The sequence below is a fragment of the Astyanax mexicanus genome, chromosome 12, assembly GCF_023375975.1.
Source record: "Astyanax mexicanus isolate ESR-SI-001 chromosome 12, AstMex3_surface, whole genome shotgun sequence".
Classification (NCBI taxonomy): domain Eukaryota; kingdom Metazoa; phylum Chordata; class Actinopteri; order Characiformes; family Acestrorhamphidae; genus Astyanax; species Astyanax mexicanus.
The window spans coordinates 9,735,526-9,762,035 of NC_064419.1; the positions used below are offsets into that span (position 1 = coordinate 9,735,526).

Genomic DNA, 26,510 nt, shown 5'->3' on the forward strand with positions numbered 1-26,510 from the left:
TCTGCGTGATTTGATCAGCCGTGGTTTTATGTTTTTTGGTTACAATCCGGGTTAGCACCCGAACATCCCTTTCAGACAGCTTCCTCTTACAGCGTCCACAGTTAATCCTGTTGGATGTGGTTGGTCCTTCTTGGTGGTATGCTGACATTACCTTGATACATCACAAAGTCTTGATACATCACAAAGTCTTGATACATCACAAAGACTTGCTGTCTTGGTCACAGATGCGCCGGCAAGACGTGCACCAACAATTTGTCCTCTTTTGAACTCTGGTATGTCACCCATAATGTTGTGTGCATTGCAATATTTTGAGCAGAACTGTGCTGAGTGCTCTTACTCTGCTAATTGAACCTTCACACTCTTACCGCTCTTACTGGTGCAATGTGTAATTAATGAAGATTAGCCACCAGACTGCTCCAATTTAGCCATGAAACCTCCCACACTAAAATGGCAGGTGTTTCCGTTTCATTGTTCAACCTCTGTACATGTGTACATATGTGCTAATTTATAGATATACATATAATGTGTACTTTTTATTATTGGTCACGCTCGACTTAGTTTTGGCGGGTAAAAAGCAGATTTTAATAAAGAATGAAAATCAATAAACAAATGATTGAAAAAATAAAAGACCATTTTGCTTAATAGTGTAAGTTTGTATTAACTGCTAATCCTTAGCATTTTAGCGCTATACACCATACATACACCAACTTTAAATTAGAAGAGTATGTGTCCTTCCATCAAAAGCTCAAGTTGCAAGATCAAAGAGAAGAAGAAGCAACAACACGTGAGAGATAAATAAAGGAGTTACTCACGACAGTCTCCTCCAGGCCCTTGAGATCCTGTTTAGACTGCTCATGCCTCTCCTGCTGGAAGCTGCAAGGGTGAATGCAGAGTTCCATTATCCATCCATTAATGGGTTAACGTAGACACACACATGACTGCACACTAAAAAGCAAAAAGCAATGGCCTTCTCTACATGTCTTTATAAAGTGGTGTGCAGTGAGGCCCTTCTAACCCTTCAGAGAAGGGGTGACAATAAATGCATGTAAATAATTACATAATTTTTAAGCAGGAAATATATATTATAGCTATTGTAAGTGTAATAATTTATGTTATTATTTTATTTTATTTTAATTCAAAGCATTAGCCTGTGTTTTTTTTTACTAGCTACATGACTCTTTTTGATCGGTTTTAACCAATCAAAGCTTTTTAAAATGACTTCTGCCCCCTTGTGACTGCGTGGACCCTTCTCCTGATTTTGAGAAGGGTGTAGTAATGAATCTATTAGCAAAGTCGAAGGACAGTCTAACCAATCAGATTCATGATATTCACTCCGGGGGCGGGGCCATGGCTGTGTAACCCCTTCTCAGCGCTGTGGTGATGCTGTTTATGCTGTTAGTCATAAACGGAGCTCATGCTGGATTAATTCAATAGTTAGAGAACTATCATGGAATTGCGGCTGCAAATGAGACAAATATTGTGTCATATTATATTAAAAAGCCTTTTTAAAGGCTGTCCTTCAATGTGCAACTAAATCACAATAATAGACCGCCTGACTGGTGAGTTTTTGTGTGTACTTAGAGTTTTGGCTGCTCTTGTGTACTGTAGACATACAAATGAGTGATATTTGTTGAACGGTTGTACTTGTAGGTAAATTAAGCGTTGATTGTTGGGTCTATTGTATACTTCTGTAGTTTGTAGCTGTTGTATTTGTGGGCTGTTGATTTGTATTAAGTTAATATAACTAAGTCAAGAGAGAGAATATGTAGTTATTATAATATTTATATGTGTCGGTCGGCCGGCGGCGGGGTGGGGGGGTATGGGGTGTGGTTGCAGAAGGGGTACCCACTATATTCACTGCACGCCACTGCTATAAACTCACAGCATATTCCACATCACATACTACCCACAATCCTGCAGTTAACCACATATCCCTCTGTTATCACTCTATTTGTGTGTTGATGTGGAGAAATACAGTCATGATTTAATCCAGATTTACACAATAACAGACATGTAAAACACTTATGGTATGTTTCTCTGACCTGATTGAGTCTAAGACAGGAATAACAGGCAGCAGAAAGTAGTACTCAGGAACAATTCTTACCTCTGTGTAACATATGAGCGGAAAAACCTGAATAAATATTATTTATCTCACTATGCTTCATAAGAAACTTACGATAGCTGCTCCAAGCGAGCACTCTTGGTGTCCTCCTGCATCTTCAGGTTGCTGAAGTCAGATCGCACATGGGCCAGCTCCAGCTCCAGAGCCAGGTTCTTACTGCAGGGAGAGGATACACATGGTTTACATTAGTTATATTAGTGAATGAAGCACTACACATATAAGCGATTTCCTGACAGTAATTAATGGTGGGGGGGAGGACCTTCTAACCCTTTAGAGAAGGGGTCACAATAGGTGCATGTAAATCATTACATAATATTTAATCAGGAAATATATTTTAGAGCTATTGTAAACTATAAGAAATTATTTTATAAATTAACTAAAATAAAAAACAGCAACTAATTCAAAGCATTAGTCTGTGTTTTTTTTAGTTGCTACAGGACTCTTATCTGACTGACAGCTGTTCTAACCAATCAAAGCTTTTTAAAATGGCTTCTGCCCCCTATGTGTCTGCGTGACCCTCCTGCTAATTTTTGGAAGGGTGTAGTAATGAGTATATTAGCAAAGTCCCAGGACAATCCAACCAATCAGATTCATGATTTTCACTCCGGGGGGCGGGGCCATGACCGTCTAACCTCTTCTCAGCGCTGTACTGAAGGGGCCACGCATTGTGTGATGTTTGTTGGCCGGCTGTACTTGTAGGAACATTAAGCATTGATTTTGTAGTTTGTAGTTGTATTTTTGGGCTGTTAATGTGCATTAAGCTCATATAACAAAAAATTTGTAGTTCTAATATAAATCTATGTGTGGGGTAAGGGGTACCCACTATATTAACTGCATGCCACTGACAGTAATATATGTAAACTAGGACTGTCAACATTTAAGCATTAACTCACGTTATTAATCTGTAATAAGTAAGGCGTTATTATTTTTTTTATGCAAGTTAATTATGCCACCAATTTTGACCCCAACTTCTGCCATAATCTGCCCCACCCAATGCACAGTTTCTCAATCCGATCTATCAAATATACTTCTTTTTAATTGAGCTAAACCGCTGTTTATTCTGATATATTAGCTGGATAATATACTGCTATGAAAAAACGCAGTCTCTGCTGCTCCATGCTGTTCACACACTGAGCACAGCATGTGCAGCATTCACTGCTCGCAGCTGCGTGACTCCGTTTACAGAATATTGTTGTGATTAACCCCTAATAATAACCCATATGTGTTTAACCCTTGAGTTGTCTGTTTAAACTGACTTGTACACATCCTACCCTGCAAAAACTAATTCTAGGGACATAGCTCCTTCACATTTTCACCTGCTTGTTAACGCTCCTTTATTCTGTTTATTGTTGATGTAAAAGTTGGGTTTGTGCACTGCTGCATGTCCATGTGTACGTAAGAAGATACACTGCCAAGATAGCAATGAACATCAGTCAGGGGTGCACCTGTGTTTTCTGTTGTCAAGATAGCAATATGCCTCTTTCAGTAAACTGCGATAATAGAAGCGTGGTATAATCTGAATAATACATTCAAGGTTCGTGCTATAACGTGTAATATTTGCGCTGCTGTGCTGGGTTGTAGGAATATAGTAATATAATAGTAGCATTATTACATGTTATACCACAAACCTCGAGTGTATTACTGCTAAAATATGCTAACTGTTTAAAGATACCAAACACATTGACTGATCATCTATGTTTGACACAAGGGAACGTTTTCTAGATGTAAATTTTACATTACATTTTTTGGTTCTCTTACTCAGTGAGCTCATCAATGAGGCGTTGTTTCTCGTTGATCTCATCCCGAAGACGGCTGAGCTGAGTCTGACGAGGCTCACGATGGCCTGAAGGACGGCGCGCTGCCTTCTGGGAAAACACAAACACAGGAGGAGAGACAAAGAAATTCATATCATCGTATATCTCAAGTAGACATCAAATTACATTACGGAGATACAGAGACTCAAGCATTGAATAACAAGCATCATGCAATCCTTCCATGCAGTAACTAACAATTTAACTTTCATATTCTAAAAGTTTGAAGCCACTTTGGACACTGGAATCTATACAGTGACTTTCAAAGCTTTCAGTGTTCGTATCAATGTTGATATCAGTCCGGCTTTTCCAGGTCAGTTAACCAGAAAAAAGCATAACAAGCACTTACCTTTCCATCAGTCTCCTCTGGCTCAGGCTTTTCTTCTCCGTCCTGCTGCTCTGCAGTGCTGCCTGTTGCAGAGTAGCAATATATTAACCCCTTACATCTCAAACTGCATGCTTGTTTCTGAAAATTACACGTTGCGTAAAATATGTAAACATGCGTAAAATGCATGTACTAATTCTCATTAGTAATTAATAATTAATTATGGGTTTGTTTTGAGCAGAACATGAAAGAAACCAATTAGTGTGCAAGACGTCATTTTCTTTAAGAGGCAGGTGTGTTCTGACTTTGGCGCATTGGTATCTTAACAGTGCGGTGCTTTTGCGCATCTCAGCGAAGGATACTAACCTGCACGTTCCTGCTGTGAAGATACACCAGCAGCTCATTTAAAGGAACAGCAAAGTGATTTTATTCTTTATTCTGTTTATTGATGGTTTGATTGCTGGGTTTGCGCTGCAGCGTGTTTAATTTGTGTGTGTAACGAGGGAAGTGTACGCACACGGCGCTCCTTTACAAATGAAGCAATGTTTATTAACCCCTGGCCAAACATACTGTATGTAATATAAATGTGTAGGGGGGGGGGGGGGTGTAAAGTGTGTGTTTATCGAAAATGTGTTTTGATATATATTTTTCACAAAAAATGAGCCAATGCCAATGAGTTTGAGTTACAAAAAATATTTTTTTAGTATCATTTGATGAAAAATGATAACGGGTCCCACAGACCAGAACACCACACAAGGGTTAATGTTATATAATAATCCTATTTAATAATAGGATAATAAACTTTTTTTTTAGTTTTTTAACTAAATACAGTCAATTTCTTGTCAATATAAATAATAATAATAAATATTTTAAAAACATTGTACCCAATTTAATTTATTTATAATTTATACAATCAAAGGGATGTCTAATAAACTGAAATCTGATTGGCTAAGCCATCTTAGAAACTGTAAACATTTCAGTCTTACTTGGATTCTGCAACAGAGACAGCTCCTCACTCAGAGCATCATAGTTATCCTCCAGCTGTCTCTTCTTCTGCTCCACATTCTGCATGTACTCGGTGAGAGAGCGGATCTTGGCCTCATGCTACACACACCAAAAAAAATAAATAAATAAAAGGGTGGTAAAACACTAGCAAAGGAATTAGTTAGCAATTCTATGAACCAGACAAAACAAAATATACATACATATAATGTATTGATCTTACATTTTAACACTTTAAAATAAAACTGAAAGTTACCAAAGCTCCACATAAACACACACACACACACACACCTGCGAGATGAGCAGCTGGCAGGAAGACAGTTCACGGCTGGTTTCCTCCATCTTGCGATGGCACTCCAGCTGCATGCTCTCCAGCTGCCTGCACCGCTTCACCATCGACTTCACCTCCGATTTGATCTTGCTGATGTACAGCCTGGCCACGGTGAACTCCTCCTCTATAGCCCCACTGATCTCCACCGGCTAAAACAGAGAGAGACAGAGATAACTTAATAATTATATGCTTATGATTACAATCAAACAATAAGATCAAATATTACAAAAAACATAAATTGAAAAAGACACAGATAAAATATCTCCGGCCAGCCTTTGTTTAGATGCCTCCCCTCTCTCTCTGTTGCGCTTGGTGAGACTTTAGTTTCGGCCCTTTTTTTCCGTCTGTTCATGGGCTCCTGATCTTCTTATAAGGACATTTTTTTTTCTCCACAACCTTGACGACATGGGTTCGATCCCCTTGTGAGGACTGGTGTGTTTATTTATTTATTTTTTACATTTTTACATTAGTTTACGTGCGTTGAGATCAACTGTTCTGCAATTGGGTTCAACAACCCTCTGGGCTGGAGAGCTACTAGTCTGTAGCAGCACTCCATCCCATTACACTTCATTTTCCAAAACAGATTTTTTATTTTTTTGGCCCCTGTAATGGCTCAGAAAATGTCTAACCCGCAGCCAAACTCAATTGTCGACCCCTGCCTTTACACTGTACCAAACATCGTACCTAACACGTACCCTATGCCGCACCTTACACTGTATCCTACACAGCTCCCTACATCATACACTACACCGTACCAATGCCTTACCCAAGCTGCCCCCTACACCATACCCTACACCGTCGACAGTTGCGCACCTAATTGGTCCACAGAGCCTCGTGTTCCCACCCACACATTCCCACCATCATGCAGAGCAACAAAGACAAACCAATTAATAATGTGGTAGGGAACTTGTGAAGGGCCCTGTGTTGAGAAGTAGTATAATTTAACCTTGGACGACAAAAGTAATTTTTTAAGACGGATTGATGCTAATTAAAGTACATCTGATTTTGTTACTGCACATACCCTGTTTAAGAAGTAGTTTGGAAGTGATAATAAGTTAATATTTTGTTCATTTCAGGTCATAATTTTGGTCTAAAGACTATAGCCTGGAGTCTATACCAGTTATCATCGGAATCTCTCTTCCCTCCATCACCGAGATCTACACCACAAGCTGCATACGCAAATCCACCAGCATTGTGGACGACCCCACACATCCCACACACGGACTCTTCGCTCTGATGCCATCTGGCAGAAGATACAGGAGCATCCGAGCCTCTACTACTAGACTCTGCAATAGCTTCTTCCACCAGGCAGTCAGACTCCTCAACGCACAGAGACAGAGCTGAACCCCACCCCACCCAACACACTCACTCAAAACTGAACTGAACCCCCCCCACCACCCTTTACACACACAAAGACTGAACTTCACCCACACACACAGACACCCACCCACTCAGCACACAGAGACTGAAATGTCTTTATTCCTATCAGCAATATTTGCTGCCACTCTCAAAAAACTATAAACGATCTACCTCAAAAACTGCTGTGATTATATATGTTCTATATGTCACAGTATGTTACACATCTCTGCACCTTATCCTCACTATACACTTTATTATACCGTATCGGTACTGCACTGTCCTGTCTTTTAAATTGTCTCGTCTTTTGTAATTATTGTATTTACTGTTATTTAGTGTTATCATTTTTTTGTTGCACTTTCGTCACTCCTGCATTTTATGTTGTCAATTGTTTGTTGTTCCATGTTGCACCATGGTTCCGGAGGAACGTAATTTCTAATTGACTCATTCATTAATTGAATTAAACAGTTTAAAATACTTCCTTAGCAAAACGTAATAAATTAGATTCATTTAGACGACTTAATCACAGAGCATGTGACAAAAAGTGTCACACTGTCATCATCTCTTTGAATCTCTTTGAAAGAATTACCAGCTTGATTTCTCCATTGCCCACGATGTTGCTGAATTCACTCAAGTCGCGCATGAGCCCATTCAACACATCGGCGATCCGCTTCCTCTGCTGAGAGCTCACTTCCTGCATCTGAGCCAGTTCAGCCTCCAGCTCGATTAGACAGGCCTAGAAAAATAGAGGAAAAAGAATAAAGAGAAAATATAAAGTAATGAATTTGTCACAGACATTCCCTCTTTATCCCTTCAGTCGTAAAAATGATTGCACAGTTAGCATGCACTCTAAAACTCTGGAGAAATTTCAAATACTTACAATTCTTGAATAAACTGTGAGGTAATCGAGGTCATAAATATTGACACATTATTGCTGACAGTATTTTAAGAGCTTTAGGGCCTTATATCTCTTAAGGTACTGTAATTAGCCTCAAGATATTCTCATTATAAGATGATTAACGAAGTTCTCTAAGGTACTTATGACAAGAAAAGGGTTAAAACGTCCTTAAAACATAAGCATCACATTTCTGTGATCGGCCCAATCTGGATCAGTGATGGGATCACGAAGGGATAAACATCTGGATTATACACACAGGCACACAGAAGCCCCACAGTGAGAATGTTACCTGGGATCAGAAACATGGTAAAAACATGTATTTTTTGTTTAAAATATTGTTTAAAGTAGCTTAACTGGAACGGCTGCAATTACAATAAAGTGTTATGTGTGATTTTTAAGCAGTATGGGTATGTGTACAGTGGCTTGCAAAAGTATTCATACCCCTTTGAATTTGTACCCATTTTGTCACACTTCTAAAGTTAAAGTTTGGTCTCATCCGAACACAGCACCTTCTTCCACATGGTTTCCGTGTCTCCTACATGGCTTGGGCAAACGAAAAAATCAGCGTGAACGAGTTCCAAAGAACGCGTTCATTGAACACGCTCATTTTGTCGTGAGCGTTGAACTGAACGCAACACATTTTTTAATAAAGAACTTGAACGTGAATTAGTTCACATTATTTGTCATGAACGGCAGACATCACTGTAAATGAACGTTGGCTAGTTAATAACATACTGGCAACGACGCGGAGAGCGCGGAGCGTGAGAGAGCGATACAGAGAGAGAAAGGAGTAACAACGCGGAGAGCGCGAGGGCGAGAGAGAGAGAGAGAGAGAGAGAGATACAGAGAGAGAGAGAGAGAGAGAGAGATACAGAGAGAGAGAGAGATACAGAGAGAGAGAGACTTTTGACTTTTAAAACCCCTTTTATTTAAACAACTAGTTCACATGCTAAGAAAACCCAAAACAGAAACAAAACACTTATACACCAGCACAAACACACACATAGTTCACCAGTGAAATTGTAACACACCTGTATCCTCAACAGCTGCTATGCTGCCATTTATACACCATTTCTCCTCAAAACCAGAAACATTATAAGAGTCTTTATAAAACACATACTCCATCCTGATACGCGACTCCACTAAAGCCTGGAACAGCTGAACCACCTGCACAGACCGACCCTCAGACTTCAGCCTGAAAGATTTCCACACAGCAAGTTTCGCTTGTCCAGCTAGAAAATTAGCCAGTGTACATTTAGCCCTGTTAGCCTTTGAGTATCTGCACCCAAAAATAAATAAATTTTTTTTTTCAGAGAGAGAGAGAGAGAGAGATACAGAGAGAGAGAGAGAGAGAGAGAGAGAGAGATACAGAGAGAGAGAGAGATACAGAGAGAGAGAGAGAGAGAGAGATACAGAGAGAGAGAGAGATACAGAGAGAGAAAGGAGTAGCAACGCGGAGAGCGCGAGGGCGAGAGAGAGAGAGAGAGATACAGAGAGAGAGAGAGAGAGATACAGAGAGAGAGAGAGATACAGAGAGAGAGAGAGATACAGAGAGAGAGAGAGATACAGAGAGAGAGAGAGATACAGAGAGAGAGAGAGAGAGATACAGAGAGAGAGAGAGAGAGAGATACAGAGAGAGAGAGAGATACAGAGAGAGAGAGAGAGATACAGAGAGAGAGAGAGAGAGAGAGAGAGAGATACAGAGAGAGAGAGAGATACAGAGAGAGAGAGAGAGAGATACAGAGAGAGAGAGAGAGAGAGATACAGAGAGAGAGAGAGATACAGAGAGAGAGAGAGAGATACAGAGAGAGAGAGAGAGATACAGAGAGAGAGAGAGAGATACAGAGAGAGAGAGAGATACAGAGAGATACAGAGAGAGAGAGAGAGAGAGAGATACAGAGAGAGAGAGAGATACAGAGAGAGAGAGAGATACAGAGAGAGAGAGAGATACAGAGAGAGAGAGAGAGAGATACAGAGAGAGAGAGAGAGAGAGATACAGAGAGAGAGAGAGAGAGAGATACAGAGAGAGAGAGAGAGAGAGAGAGAGAGCTCAAGGGGTATGAATACATCTGCAAGCTACTTGAGTGTATATGTGTGTATGTGCGTGTGCGTGTGTGTGTGTGCGTGTGTGCATACGCACCATCTTGTGGCTGAGCTGCTCAGCGAGCTGCTTGTTATGCAGGCTCTTCTCCTCCACCTCCTGGCTCTTCTGGTCGTAGTTGACGGCCAGCTCCTCCAGAGCCTGCAGCACCTCCCTCACCTCCGCCTTCGCACTCTCACTCTCCGACTGCAGCCGGCCCAGCTCCGTCTGCACCTTATCACTGTCCCCACGCGTAGAGGCCAGCAGCTACAACACAAAAAAAGACATATACATTCAGATATATACAGTCATATGAAAAAGTTTGGGTACCCCTATTAATCTTAATCATTTTTAGTTCTAAATATTTGGGTGTTTGCAACAGCCATTTCAGTTTGATATATCTAATAACTGATGGACACAGTAATTGTCCATCAGTTGGCTGTAAAGTTCAAAGCTCAATGAGGTTACCAAACCAATTTTGTGCTTCAGTAAGTCAGTAAAAAGTAGTTAGGAGTATTCAAATCAATAAAATGATAAGGGTGCCCATACTTTTTCAAATGGTTTAAGGCATAATGCACATTTTCTGTTAGTACAATAAACCTCATTTCAATCCTGAAATATTACTGTGTTCATCAGTTATTAGATATATCAAACTGAAATGGCTGTTGCAAACACCCAAATATTTAGAACTAAAAATGATTTAAGATTAATAGGGGTGCCCAAACCTTTTCATATGACTGTATACATTGGGGGGTTACTCCCTTCAGTCTCCTTTTAAGCAGGTAAAATGCAGCTCTATCAGGTTTAAATCTGTATTCACTGTAGGGGTGTGCCATATTTTTTTAATATCGTGAACGATATTATACCCTAAAATATTGTGATACATCACCCATCCAATTTCCCATTATATATCTACTAGAGACTAGAGATTATATCTGTCCAGAATCATTTATTTTACTGTAATTCTGTATATATGGAGATGTTTGGAGTGCATTATTATTAGTATCGTGACATTCTGGGTCATTGACTTCTGTTACAAATCTGATAAAATTATTATATTTTTTAATATCTCACTTAAGGGGGGGTGCAGTGTTATATTGTATGTAATAATAAAATGTATATTTTTTATTTTCTTGCAGAGTAGAGTGTATTTTAAAATAGTTTTTTTTTTTTCAAGGTGTTTTGTCATATCGCCAAGAGTATTGTTAACGCGAAAATACCATGAAATATCATGATATTATTTTAGGCCCATATCGCCCACCACTAATTCACTGGGTCAATCTAAAACCTTGAGCAACACATTAAAGACCACAGTTTATTGGTAGAGCAAACACTATGAGATATTTAAAATGATCTTAATGCAAAAAACTGGGCTTTGGCACTATATTCTGATCACTACTCCTTTTTGCATTTTTTATGGGTGCAGACATTTACCTATCATAACCTTATCTTCATGAAGCTCCTACCTAGTCTCCTACCTAGCAAGTTAACTCTGTTAACTAAACTGAATCTACTGTGTATTATATACAAATTAACAAAAACACCTCCAGAAGTAAATACCGTATTTTTCGGACTATAAGGCGCACTTAAAAACTTTTAATTTTCACAAAAATTGACAGTGCGTCTTATAATACGGTGCGCCTTTTGTATGGATTTTACTCGTCAGGTTGTAAGGAGCAGTAAACACACACTCCGTGCAGCGTTATAGAGAGTTTCAGTGCTATACAGAGTCCAGAGCCGTGCAGCTCCGAGGCTGGAGCAGCAATAGCATTAGCTAGATGCTAACCGCTAAGCTAGCTAGCTTATTCACTGAGATCAGTATTATCTAAATTTTACTCGTCAGGTTGTAAGGAGCAGTAAACACACACTCCGTGCAGCGTTATAGAGAGTTTCAGTGCTATACAGAGTCCAGAGCCGTGCAGCTCCGAGGCTGGAGCAGCAATAGCATTAGCTAGATGCTAACCGCTAAGCTAGCTAGCTTATTCACTGTTCAGAGATCAGTATTATCTAAATTTTACTCGTCAGGTTGTAAGGAGCAGTAAACACACACTCCGTGCAGCGTTATACAGAGTTTCAGTGCTATACAGAGTCCAGAGCCGTGCAGCTCCGAGGCTGGAGCAGCAAATAGCATTAGCTAGCTTATTCACTGTTCAGAGATCAGTATTATCTAAATTTTACCCGTCAGGTGTAAGGAGCAGTAAACACACACTCCGTGCAGAGCCGTGCCGCTCCGAGGCTGGAGCAGCAATAGCATTAGCTAGATGCTAACCGCTTAGCTAGCTAGCTTTTTCACTGTTCAGAGATCAGTATTTTCTAAATTTAGTACTTTTAATACTGCTGGAGCAGTATTATTAGAGTTAGATGCTAATCGCTAAGCGTTCACCGTTCAGAGGTGAGTTATCGGCCTGTAAGTCTGTGCTGCTTTGCCTGGCTAGCATTAGCTAGATGCTAAGCGCTAACTCTCTCAGAGGTGAGTTTTATCAGCCTGTAATCTGCTTGTTTACCGTGTTAAAACAAGCTACGGGGGACGAATCGCTAGCTAATATCTCACTGTCTTACCAGAACACGCAGGATTACTCAGTGTAACGCTGTCGTTTAAGTTTGGGTTAACTTTACTAGTTTAGGTGACTAGCTAGCGTGCTAGCGGATAGCTATGCTAACGCTGGTGCAGCAAGCCTTAGTGGACATCTGGAAATCTAAGCTTACTGTAAATAAACTGAAGCACGTTACTCACCCAAATAAACAGTTTTCAGGAGAGGAATCTGTGTAGATTAATATCCAGCACTCGTTTGACTTTGAAATAGCTAGATTTGTATACTGAGACGCTCCACCGGCAAGAGACCACCCCCGGTGGGGGAAGGGAAACATGGCGCCACCCCTGTTCACTTTGATATAGGCACCCTTTCTAGTGTCACTTAACGCGCCTTATAATGCGATGCGCCCTATGTATGGAAAAATAGCAGAAAATAGGCGTTCTTTGATAGTGCGTCTTATAATACGGTGCGCCTTATAGTCCGAAAAATACGGTAAGTAGTTTGGTGCTGCATTACTCAGCTCATATCTTATGTAATATGAAATTTGACAATTTTCTATTATTGGCCCATACATAAACCAACATAAACCAACCTGTCTTATTGTAAAATTAAATTAATTTAACCCTTGTGTGGTGTTCGGGTCTGTGGGACCCGTTTTCATTTTTCATCAAATGATACAAAAAAAATATTTTTTCTAACTCAAACTCATTGGCATTGGCTCATTTTTTGTGAACAACATATATCAAAACACATTTTCGATAAATACAGACTGTACACCCCCCCCCCCCCCCCCCCCCCACACACACACACATTTATATTACATACAGTATGTTTGGCCAAGGGCTAATAAACATTGCTTCATTTGTAAATTTGAAACTAAACTAATTTTCTACTCATATCTTGAATTTAATTCATTTTAAATTTTATTAAAAAACTAATAAAAAAAAGAGTAGCAGTTTTGGAAAGAAATGTAACATAAGAAAGGTAAAGAGCAAATATTAATCATGTAAGCTGTTTATATTGCTTGCAATTTAGGTGAAGCAAGCATGTGTAAAGCATTTTAATGTAAAATTGTAAAATGTAAAGTAACAAAGTAAACGAGTAACAAAAATATGAATACCACACAAGGGTTAAATAAAAAATATTCTTATGCTTTTCCCCCACCACTTCCCGCATGAGCCCAACAGTTTAAGCATCTGTGATCTGAGGCCTTACCTCATCTTGAGCCAACATCTGCTGCTTCAGCTTCTCAACCAACTGACACTGCAGATTGATCTCATCATCCTAAACACACACACACACACACACGTGCACACACATACACATATGATAAGACATCAGCTTAATAAGTAAAATCGAGTGGAGCAGCACAAAGCTGATTAAAAATTAAGCCTAAGCTACATTTTTATATCCAGACCATGCTGATAACACTGTCTTTGTGTGAGTGTGTAGATGTGTGTAAGTGGATGGGTGAGTGTGTGAGCGGATGTGTGAGTGTGTGAGTGGATGTGTGAGTGTGTGAGTGGATGGGTGAGTGTGTGAATGGATAGGTGAGTGTGTGAGTGGATGGGTGAGTGTGTGAGTGGATGGGTGAGTGTGTAAATGGATGGGTGAGTGTGTGAGTGGATGTGTGAGTGTGTGAGTGGATGGGTGAGTGTGTGAATGGATAGGTGAGTGTGTGAGTGGATGGGTGAGTGTGTGAGTGGATGGGTGAGTGTGTGAATGGATAGGTGAGTGTGTGAGTGGATGGGTGAGTGTGTGAATGGATAGGTGAGTGTGTAAATGGATGGGTGAGTGTGTAAGTGGATGTGTGAGTGTGTGAGTGGATGTGTGAGTGTGTGAGTGGATGGGTGAGTGTGTGAGTGGATGGGTGAGTGTGTAAATGGATGCGTGAGTGTGTAAGTGGATGGGTGAGTGTGTGAGTGGATGTGTGAGTGTGTGAGTGGATGGATGTGTGAGTGTGTGAGTGGATGGGTGAGTGTGTGAGTGGATGGATGTGTGAGTGTGTGAGTGGATGGGTGAGTGTGTGAGTGGATGTATCCGTGGTTTTACATGAGAGGTAACCTTGTCATCCAGCTGGCGGTAAAGCTTGCGGATCTCCTCCTCATACTTCTGCCGCTCCTCCTCTGAGATGCGCACGACGATGGAGGACGTATCCGAATCCCTCTCTCTCTCCCTCTCCTTCTGTCTCTCCGTCTCTCTCTCATTATCCAGAGACGGCTCTTCGCTGCTCTCCAGTTTCGTCACGTCAGCAGTGGTCTGCTCCGTCTCCGGCACTTCCTCTCCTGGGAAGAGACGGGGAGAACAGACAGCAGCGTAGTGAAGAAGCTATTCGATTTTTATTAACGGTAGTGCACTAGAGGCTCCTGTGGCACCACCTAAGCTTTTGTACTTAATGGCATTTTTTCTTTTACATTACTTTTACTTTTATACTTTAAGTAGTTTTGAAACCAGTACCTTTAGTATTGATACCTATACTTCTACTTGAGTAATGAATGACAGTATCTCGTCCAAACAATAACAGTTACAGTGTCTCACAAAAGTGAGTGCACCCCTCACATTTGTGCAGATATTTAGGTATATATTTTTTTATTGGGCAACACTGACAAAATGACACTTTGACACAATGAAAAGTAGTCTGTGTGCAGCTTATATAACAGTGTACAGTTTATCTTCCTTAAAATAACTCAATATACAGCCATTAATGTCTAAACCACCAGTAACAAAAGTGACTAAAAGAGACTAAACCACTAAAATGTCCAAATTAAGCACTGCTTGTCTTTTTCCCTCCAAAATGTCATGTGACTCGTTAGTATTACTAGATCTCAGGTGTGCATAGGAAGCAGGTGTGTTCAATTTTGTAGTACAGCCCTCACACTCTCTCATACTTGTCACTGAAACTTCCAACATGGCACCTCATGGCTAAGAACTCTCTGGGGATCTTAAAAGATGAATTGTTGCGCTACATGAAGATGGCCAACACTCTGAAACTGAGCTGCAGCACAGTGGCCAAGATCATCCTTCATTTAAAAAGAGCAGAGTCCACTCAGAACAGACCTTGCATTGGTCGTCTAAAGAGGCTAAGTGCACGTGAAGCTCAGTGTCACGTCCAAATTCTGCATCGCTGCAGAGATTGAAGAGGTGGGGTGTTAGCCTGTCAGTGCACAGACCATCCTCTGCACACTATATCAAATTGATCTGCATGGCTGTCAACCCAGAAACCACTGCTTTATTGAAGAGGCTGAGGGCAAAGGTGATGGACTGGCCAAGCATGTTTCAAGACCTAAACCCAATAGAACATCTTTGGGGCATCCTCAAGCGGAAGGTGGAGGAGCGCAAAGTCTCGAATATCTGCCAGCTTCGTGATGTCGTTATGGAGGAGTAGAAAAGCATTCCAGTGGCAACCTGTAAAGCTCTGGTAAACTTCATGCCCAGGAGAGACACTTTGGAACCTTTCACTAAGGGGTGAACTCACATTTGTTGCTGTTGGTTTAGACATTAATGGCTGTATATTGAGTTATTTTGATGGAAGAATAAACTTACACTGTTATATAAGCTGCACACAGACTACAATTCATTGTGTTAAAGTGTAATTTTGTCAGTGTTTCCCATGAAAAGATATACTTAAATATCTGCACTCACTTTTGTGATACACTGTATCTCAACAGAGATGACAGGCAGGTATTGGTTATTAAACCTCAGTCAGCCTTGAGATATAAGGGTAGCAGCTGATACTAAAGAAAAGGGGTGGAATAATTCCCTCTTGATATGGCTAATTTCAGAGGAAATGCTGGAGGTTAAGATACACACTGTATATACTGGACATGGCCTCTCACCATTGCGCCAGCGTTTCAGCTCAGCCTCCAGGCTCTGGATAGTTTCCCTCAGAGTCTTGTTCTTCTCCTTCTCCTTCTCATACTTCCTCTTCCACTGCTCAGCCGTCAGCTCCAGGTTGATGGAGGCCGTGTTCTTGATTGTCTTAGCGCTGAGGCACACAGAAAAACAACAATGATCACACAAGAGAAATCTCACTGATCTAAAAAGAAATCTAACTCTAGTAAATCTAGTGATTCACACATTCAACTTCATATCACATAATGAGTGCAAGCATTATGTAATGCTGCGTAATCACCCTGTAATATTACTGTACAGTGTCAGTCCACACAATTCTACTTTTTAAAGTCTTTCTAATGTTCTGCATTTCTTAGTTCTCCAGATAAATGCCTGTGTTTTATTGGTGGCTCATGGAGCAAATTACTCTTGCCCAAGTAAAAGAAATGCCAACTTTCATATAAGGCCTCATTAAAGCTCTCATTTCATCATTTTTTATGTATTTTAAAATATCTAGTTGTGGCCTCAAGTATGAAAGAATGCCATGTGAGCTTTTTATTGTAAAAAAAAAGTGCTCAGGTGTTTCTATTTAGCCCTGTTTTAGATCACTGCATTAGAGGTCTCTGAAGAAAGACAGGTTCTGGCTCTTGGTCATGAATATTCATACATTCAAACACATCACCTCTGATTGGTTAAGAGCACTGAAGCAGAGGACGCATAGCTGCCTTCCACCCACAGTCAATTTTTCAGCTCTAAAACTCATAGGACAAAATGTTTTTGATAAATGAGATACAGCCTTGGTTAAAGATATACAGTCATAAGAATCAGTTTGATATATCTAATAACTGATGGACACAGTAATATTTCTGGATTGAAATGAGGTTTATTGTACTAACAGAAAATGTGCAATATGCATTAAACCAAAATTTGACCGGTGCAAAAGTATGGGCACCCTTATCATTTTATTGATTTGAATACTCCTAACTACTTTTTACTGACTTACTGAATCACAAAATTGGTTTGGTAACCTCATTGAGCTTTGAACTTCATAGCCAGGTGTATCCAATCATGAGAAAAGGTATTTAAGGTGGTCAATTGCAAGTTGTTCTCCTATTTGAATCTCCTCTGAAGAGTGGCATCATGGGCTCATCAAAACAACTCTCAAAAGATCTAAAAACAAATATTGTTCAACATAGTTGTTCAGGGGAAGGATACAAAAAGTTGTCTCAGAGATTTAACCTGTCAGTTTCCACTGTGAGGAACATAGTAAGGAAATGGAAGAGCAGAGGGACAGTTCTTGATAAGCCCAGAAGTGGCAGGCCAAGAAAAATATCAGAAAGGCAGAGAAGAAGAATGGTGAGAACAGTCAAGGACAATCCACAGACCACCCCCAAAGAGCTGCAGCATCATCTTGCTGCAGATGGTATCACTGTGCATCGGTCAACAATACAGAGCACTTTGCACAAGGAGAAGCTGTATGGGAGAGTGATGCGAAAGAAGCCATTTCTGCAAGCACGCCACAAACAGAGTCACCTGAGGTGTGCTTTTGTGCTTTTGCACAACTATATTGAACAATATTTGTTTTTAGATCTTTTGAGAGTTGTTTTAATGAGCCCATGATGCCACTCTTCAGAGGAGATTCAAATAGGAGAACAACTTGCAATTGGCCACCTTAAATAGCTTTTCTCATGATTGGATACACCTGGCTATGAAGTTCAAAGCTCAATGAGGTTACCAAACCAGTTTTGTGCTTCAGTAAGTCAGTAAAAAGTAGTTAGGAGTATTCAAGTCAATAAAATGATAAGGGTGCCCATACTTTTGTCCATCAGTTAATAGATATATCAAACTGAAATGGCTGTTGCAAACACACAAATATTTAGAACTAAAAATGATTAAGATTAATAGGGGTGCCCAAACTTTTTCATATTACTGTAGCACTGAGAGCTAGGTAAAGTTAAAACCTAAACTTTACTTCTGCAAGTAGAGACTGCCCGTTGCGATGCTGGGCCCCCCGTGGCAGCGTAAATAACCCCCTCCTCGAGGTCGCAACACCACTATCCCCTGGCAGCGCGGATAAACAGAGCTGCTAGCTCCACCTTAGCTATAGCTCCTACTGCTGTAGCACGAGTTTAGCACTGCCTGTGGGCGGTCCCGAGCCGAGGTGGGTGAGGCCATAAAGTCACTGATTGGCATAAACACCTAACATCAGTGATTGAATTTGGTTTTTGTGTTCCTGGGCCAAATACACTCCAGTCTGGCTTTACTCCAGTACACAAATTCCTAAAAAAAAAGAAATTACAAAGTAAACACTATGAAGGTATGTGTGTGTTACCGTTGTCCAAACATGAGAGTAGATTTGGTTTCAGCTTCGTTGTAGCTGGAGGGAGAGCAGCAGATGAACATGGTGGTCCTGCAGTTTCCTCCCAGAGAGTCCTGCAGGATCCTCGTCATCTTGCTGTCACGATACGGCACGTGGGTCTTCTGCTCACACATGAAAACAAAAAAAAATGATTAAGTAAATAACCAAAGGGTTCTGAGATCTGATTGGCTGAGGCTTGGTGAAGGCCACTCTAAAATACAGGAATCCAGATTCATCTTGGAATCTGTAGATAAATCTGCAACTGAGGACATTTTTAGTCATTAGTCAACTAGTCTATCAATATTCGTGTTCTCTATTGGTGAGGCTCCTGATATAATGCACGTTTTACTGCACCTAGACAAACTATACAAAAAATATACAAACTATAATTAATATTACAGGAGATATTCACACAGGCAGGATGCTGTTATTTTTTTAGGAGATTCAAGGATACTTAAAGGTACATTCTGTAGGAATTGAGAGCTAGTGTGTGAAATGGCTACAGCAGTCCAATTTTAAAACGCCACAGAGAGTAGTCCCAACCCTCCCCAGCCTTGAAACTACCTCGGGTTGCCAAATTCAGCAGGCTAAATCTACACAACCATACAAAGTTTAGACTGGTAGGAGAGGCAGAGAACTTAGATTACGAGTGAGAGGAAAGAGGAGAAATACAACAATTCTAAACTATTTTCACTACTATCACCCGTATTTAGTGCTATATTGACGAGGGAGGCTGTGCCCCATGGGAGGGAGACAGCTCCAGTCTCGAGTAAGCACATCGGCTGTGCCCCACCCGAGGGAGACAGCTCTAGTCCCTAGTAAGAACATCTAGTGGTGGTGATAAAGGACGTGACTGAATTAGCTAGCCAGTTAGCTTACCTGTTCAGAAGAAAAGTAGAGCTCTGGTTCGGGCTTGTAGTCTATTTGAGCTCTAAGTCTCAAACTCACTGCCAATATTCACTCTTGTTATATTCCTTCTTTGGTCACTGAGCTTTTTGAGACATGCTGAGGCCTTTATAAGCTGTGTAGCAGCTGAGGTTTAACTGAACCAGCTCTGCTAGCGTAGCAGAGCTGTAGCTGTAGCATAGTGTTACGTGCTGGTAACCTAATATCTGATGATACATCCTGATTATTTTATCATTTACTACTAAAAATTAGTTACATATTGGTTCTTTAAGTAGGAAGTCAGTTGAAATGTAAATATTGTCAGAATGTATATATTAGTTTGAATCTCACCATGTTTTGACCAAAAATTTAATGAATCTGCTCTATTGTGAGCAAGTTTTTTTGTATTAATATAAATGTATAAAAAGTGCTTAATAACAACTGACACGAACAGTATTATCTTGGTTGTCCTTGGTTTATTTAGTTTTCTTCTTTGTATCATGTTGTGATAATAACATTCCTTTATTCCTTAACCTAATAACTCGGCCAGTCATGTGATCAGCCTCTCCTCTCTACCTGCTCTCTCAGCAGCAGCAGCAGCAGCCGTTACTCGCAGTAAATTCACTCTCTGCTTTTCTTCATCAATTCAGAACCAGCAGAAGCCACTAAACGGATTTAAACACTGAGAATATGTTTAAATGTATAATACGATGACATACAGTGAGAACAGCTGTTGTCTTGTCCTTTATCTGGCTTGTTAGACATTTTTTGAGACACAGAGAATGAGGCGAGTGTGTGAGCCCATTACCCCTCCCCCATGTTTTTTTTCCCCACAGCTTAATCCCATAATACTGACACGTCGACTATGAAATTTTAATATAAATTCAATACATAGTTTTAGCCTTTGTTAAAGTTGTTGAGTATGCCGACACTGCAGCCCTAATCTGTGGATAATTGCTAAAAATATATCATTTATGTCACGCCCTGCTCTGTTTCCCTTTGTTTTCTGCGTTTCACAGTGTCTTTCCCCAGTTATTTTCCATCATGTGTCTGTAATTTGTAGCTCCGCCCCTCGTTTCCTGTCTCCCCAGGTGTTCATTGTTTCCTGTTTGTATAAATAGTGCCCTTTTGTCTATGTGTATTCGTCGGTCTTTGCACTGTCCTCTGTCGTTTGTCTTGCCACGTTTGCTATAGTTTGTTCACGGTTTTCACTTCGTTTATTCATTCGTTTTTCTCTTGTTTATTTCTAGTTCTTTGTTTATCTCGTATATTTCCTTGCATATATCCCTTTTCCTGTTTAGTTATTTTTCTGTCTAGTTTAGTTCCTCTTTGTTTTCCCTGTTTGTTTATGTTTACCTATTTTCTTGTTTATTCCCTGTTTGTTTGTTTATTTGTTATTTAATAAATCTGTCTGTCTTACCCACTTTTACATCCGTCTGAATGATAATAGATGCTAAAAAATCTGCTTTAAATCTGTTTTACAATCATTAGCTTTCATACCTGCACACTAAGAAAAGTAAGTACAGATTTGTTCTTAAAAGAGTACAAAGCTTATCGCTGGGGCTGTACCTTATATTGAGGTACAAAACAGTACTGTTCAGTGAAAGTCCTTTTTTGTACCCATGTTTTTTGTGCCAGTAAAGATTATAAACATTATCATCAACTGAATATGTGCTAAGAGTTGATCATCCAAAATTGTCTGGCTCTTTAAATAAAAAACTGTGCAATTAAAATATATATATTGTTTGTTAGTACAGTGATACAGAATACTGAATGTACCTTTTGGCTGGTTAAATGGTACAAATCTGTACTTATTGCTGTTTGGAATGACTTTGTGCTTCAGAGGGAACAAATCTGACCCTGTAAAGACCATTATAGCGTACCTCTGTTTTTTAGAGTGTGTCTTTAAATAATGTTACATTTTGCTATAATGAACCCCGCCTACGCGATGCGGGGAACTGTGATGAGGTTACTTGGGGTACAGTTCAGAACAGCTTGAGACGGTTCTCAAGCCAGGTCCCCCCCACAGCTAGGTGAGTGATTAAGATGAGGGTGGTGATGGGGTGGAGGTGGGTGCGAGGTCGAAAGTCACAAAGGTGAGGAGCACCTGGGAGGTATATATATATTGGACCAGGGGGAGGAGCTTGGGAACTTGAGGCGTGGTTCATATCCCAAAATTATGTTAATTCTTAACAACACTTATCTGTAAAGTAAATACAAATATTCTTAAATTTCTGCTTTTTTTTATACAAGTTTATGTTAACTTATTTTTAAGGCTGTGTATGTAAATGAGCTTACCGTTCCCTCAGCCAGAGCAGAGATGACATTTCCCAAAGATGAGAGAGACTTGTTGATGTTTTTAGCCTCGTCCAGCACAGCTCCAGCAGCCCCCGTCTTACTGACCTAAGAACAGAGACAAGGCCAAGGAAAAAAGATTAATATTAATGTTAACGTAAAAGTTAAAATATATGAACTGCCTCATGATTATAGAGGCTACGCTGTAGGACCTCACATTCAGTGCTACCTTAAGTACCTTAAATCTATTACTACCTTAAAACCCCTGCCACCTAAAACAAATGGCTAAATGGTGAAATGTATACATGTTGGCCTAAATTATCTTTATTTAAAAATCGTTTGACTAAATGTTGAAGTAAAATACATTTGGCTAAGTAGGCCAAATGGCCAAAAGTTTGGACACACCTTCTTATTCAATGTGTTTTCTTTATTTTCATGACTATTTACACTGTAGATTCTCACTGAAGGCATTAAAACTATGAATGAACACAAATGAGCTGTCCTCCACAGTCACCAGACCTGAACCCAATCCAGATGGTTTGGGGTGAGCTGGAGCACAGAGTGAAGAAGACAAAAGGGCAACAAGTGCTACTAAACACCTCTGGGAACTCCTTCCTTCAAGACTGTTGGAAAACTTTTCATTTCAGGTGGCCACCTCTTGAAGCTCATTGAGAGAATGATGCCAAGAGTGTGCAAAGCAGTAATCAGGGCAAAGGGTGGCTATTTTGAAGAAACTAAAAAAAAAAAAAAATATATATATATATATATATATATACATATATTTATATATTAGTTATTTTTTGTTAAGTACATAAAACTTTATATGTGTTCATTCAAAGTTTTGATGTCTTCAGTGAGAATCTACAATGTAAATAGTCATTAAAAATAAAGAAAAAACAATGAAAAAGAGAAGGTGTGTCCAAACTTTTGGCCTGTACTGTACGTCAGATTCAAGCCATCTTAATAATACACTTTTTATTAAACACACAGATCGTACTAGCAATGAAAAAACAAAACATTAACCTAATAATTACATTTAGTCTATTTAACAAGTGATATGATTATTATAAGACTGTTATAAAATAACTATTTTAACCTATAACTAATTATAGATTACATTAATTAAAAGGAAAACTTGTAGCAGTTGGTTTGCTCATTTGTTGTTGATGATTCAATGTCATAATTAGATTAAGGAATTAATACATCAGCACATACATATAAAAACAAATCTTATCTTATACAGTAAAACATAAAGTATTTAACTAAACATAAAGTATTTTTCTTCATGCCCAGTTATCTACAATTCTGTTTATGTAATTTGCAGATGGTCTGGCAAGACGGAAGTAAGAGGAAATAAATGCAAATTTTGGATTTGTGAATTATTCAACTATTAATACACAAAAGTAAAATGTAAAACTCATTAGCTTGTGGGGGGTTTATATATTTCTATTTTAGGGTATATAAGACTAAAGTAATGTATTATCAACATAATGAAATAAATGTGGCATTATGTAGAGAGTTATTAAGAGTGTTTAAAGGCTTAAAGCAGCTGAGCAGTTTTGTCCAGCAGGTGGTGCCGCCTCTTCTAATCAATGCAGATCAGGAGGCCATTTTCTAGCCTGTATAGAAGAGGGTTGGCTGAGGGAAATGTTTATTTGTATTTAGGAACCCTGTATGTTTCTATACTGGTAGTAGACAGTAATCTCGTCATTGTTGCATACGCCATATCCTCATCTTGCACCATCATTTTTGACCAAAAATCTGTAAGTAGTTTCAATTTTCAATTTCATGATTAATGGACCAATAGAAATCCTCTAAAATAAAATGCTCCCAAATCATTTTATATTGACTGACTTTGAAATGTAGAAACATTTTGGATACACATCATTTTTGTGCGATTATGACAATAGTTGACAACAGATAACATTCAAACATGCATGTGGATCTCTCTTTAGCTACACACCTTCTCACTGCCAGCCAGATCCACCAGGTACAGCTTTCCACACAGTTTCTGCTCAGTCTCAACATGCTCCTGCTTGATGTTGATCAGAAAGATGCTGTGGCTCCGAGAGCTATGCTCATTCATGTCTGATAGAGAAAAAGAGATATTTATTATTAGCAATTTAACCCAAAAGAAGCCTTTAAAATATGTCAAAGCTGCTGACAGCATGTTGTCCTTCACTTTAACTCTTAATGAAGTCCTTAATGTGTGATGTATACTGAACGTCCTGCGAGCATCACTACAGCACAGTGTGTGAAGACATGATCATGTGACCTTACTGACAAAATGTTTGTGTGCTTGGTTAGTGCTTGGGTTCCCAAAAGGTTCACAGTATTAAGATGATTGATTATTAGATGGTCGAGCGAGCTCCACACTGAAAACTCTGTCTAAATGCTCGTACACCCCTGCACAAACCCAACTTTTACATCAACAATAAACAGAATACAAAATAAAATAACATTGCTGTTCCTGTAAATGAGCTGTACAGCGTGAAAACGCAGGTAAGTTTCCTCTGCTAAGAAGTGCGGAAGCACTGCACCATTAAAATACCAATTCCGCCAAGGTTAGAGTGCACCTGGCTCTTAAAAGGAATGGGAAGTGACATGCTGATTTCACACTATGCATTATACATTAAATAATCTACCAGAAGACATTTAGATGCTCAAAAATTAGTGACGCATATTTCAACCACATTTCAATGTTGAAGGTCGGTTGTGTGCCAGCTGGGTAGAATCATACACATATTTCTGATTCATTCAGAAATACTTATTTGAACAGTGGCGTAAACTAATCAGGGATCATCAAAGAATCATCTTTATCCAAAGTCTGTATTATATCAAGGAGAATTGTTAATATTAGGCAAGGCAAAGTGTTAATCAGACTTACTGGTCACAGCAACATGACGGTTGGATTTTCCTTCATCAATAACATCCATCACCTCCTCCGGGCTGGAGACAAAGCGCTCGGTACAACCCTAAACATCCAAAAAAAACCAAGATATATTAATATCTTTACTTCTCAGATACTCAGACAGAATTAAAATATCTTTATTTATCATTAATTTACATAGGGAAATGTTACAAAACTTAGAGCATAGAGTAAAACATTATTTTCTGTATTATTATCACTATTCAAAGATGTAAAAGTTGATTCTGCTCACTTTCACAAAGGGAACACGGTTCTTGTCCTCATGCACAGAGAGGTTGGTCTTGGTAACTGGACAATAAAGAGGAGCATGACTTAAATTAAATTAAAGTAAATATGAACAAAATTTGTATTTAAGAACAATGAAAATCACAAAGTTCACAAAGTAAAAAAATTAGAAACAAACCATCCAGAAGATCACGAATCTTCTCCATGTAGATCTCAAAATAGGACACCTAACAGAGACAAAAAAAGAGAAACATGAAACATAAACGAGAAGCATAACAGAAAAGAGGTCCCTTTATTGTACAAGCAATTCTTTTTTTTCTTTATGATGATATGGTACATTATTTTGTCTCATTTAAAATAAATTAATGCATATCTTAAGAATTAATTAAGTAAATTTGCAGTATGCTATGTTAGAATTATGTGAATTTGTTACATTCTCTTGTATTTTTGGTACTCATATATATTTTTTATACTGTTTGTATACTTTGAAAGTTTGAACATTTGACTACTGACAATTTTCCAGCTGATTAAAAAAAAGCCAATCAAAAAAAGCCAATCAAAAATTGTTCCACTGATCTTCTTCACCAGAGTACTGATTTCACACACCTGTCTGTCATTACTCTCTGTGTATTCATGACTGTCTGTTTAAATCTTCTCAGAGCAAATTACTGCCAACCTGATCCAATACCATGTTTAACCCTTGTGTGGTGTTCATATTTTTGTTACTCGTTTACTTTGTTTACTTGTATTTAATTCAGCAAAATTAAGCAATTTTACATTAAAATGCTTTACACATGCTTGCTTCACCTAAATTGCAAGCAATATAAACAGCTTACATGGTTAATATTTGCCCTTTACCTTTCTTATGTTGCATTTCTTTCAAAAAGTGCTCCTCTTTTTTAATTAGTTTTTTAATAAAATGTAAAAGAAAATGAATTAAACTCAAGATATGAGTAGAAAATTAGTTTAGTTTCAAATTTACAAATGAAGCAATGTTTATAAGCCCTTGGCCAAACATACTGTATGTAATATAAATGTGTACATGCGGTCGTACAGTGTGTGTTTATCGAAAATGTGTTTTGATATATGTTTTTCACAAAAAAATGAGCCAATGCCAATGAGTTTGAGTTAGAAAAAATATGAAAACGGGTCCCACAGACCCGAAACACCACACAAGGGTTAAACCATGTTTTTTTTATGTTGTTTTAATTATTTGGTGTCATTTCTTGTGTTCCAATTAACATGAAACATTGCTGTTCTAACATTACTCTTATAACTTCAACCTAATGTTTTACATCTGTGAGCATCTGATTTCTTAAGAGAACGTTACAGTAAGGTTTGAATAATATATAAAAAAAAAATTGTACTGTACATTCTGAAAAACACAGTCCACTTTACTACCAACATTAGTACATTCAGCATGGTTTAATATTGGCTGTGCGCTCAAATAATTCATATTTTTGTAAAATAGCTTGTTTTTTGAACCATTTGTGTAATATTTTTTGCATGAATGTGGATGAATGAATA

The 26,510-nt window shown here is 38.9% G+C and overlaps 1 protein-coding gene across 2 annotated transcripts in view; it reads right to left on the reverse strand.

Moving 5' to 3' along the window:
- kif5aa (kinesin family member 5A, a) overlaps positions 1-26,510 on the reverse strand; it is a 53,545-nt gene that overhangs the window by 15,082 nt on the left and 11,953 nt on the right. The window contains exons 6-22 of one of the 2 annotated variants that reach the window (XM_049485781.1): positions 25,162-25,210; positions 24,991-25,046; positions 24,717-24,804; positions 23,793-23,917; positions 21,833-21,937; positions 18,623-18,771; positions 16,296-16,444; positions 14,524-14,744; positions 13,675-13,743; positions 9,986-10,192; positions 7,537-7,683; positions 5,552-5,740; positions 5,245-5,362; positions 4,283-4,344; positions 3,881-3,984; positions 2,177-2,278; positions 813-873 (exon numbers count right to left, since the gene is read on the reverse strand). In XM_049485781.1, the coding sequence (XP_049341738.1) occupies positions 813-873; positions 2,177-2,278; positions 3,881-3,984; positions 4,283-4,344; positions 5,245-5,362; positions 5,552-5,740; positions 7,537-7,683; positions 9,986-10,192; positions 13,675-13,743; positions 14,524-14,744; positions 16,296-16,444; positions 18,623-18,771; positions 21,833-21,937; positions 23,793-23,917; positions 24,717-24,804; positions 24,991-25,046; positions 25,162-25,210 (2,001 nt within the window). Of the gene's footprint in view, positions 1-812; positions 874-2,176; positions 2,279-3,880; positions 3,988-4,282; positions 4,345-5,244; positions 5,363-5,551; positions 5,741-7,536; positions 7,684-9,985; positions 10,193-13,674; positions 13,744-14,523; positions 14,745-16,295; positions 16,445-18,622; positions 18,772-21,832; positions 21,938-23,792; positions 23,918-24,716; positions 24,805-24,990; positions 25,047-25,161; positions 25,211-26,510 lie in introns of both variants that reach the window. The other variant, XM_049485780.1, reaches the window with a different exon arrangement.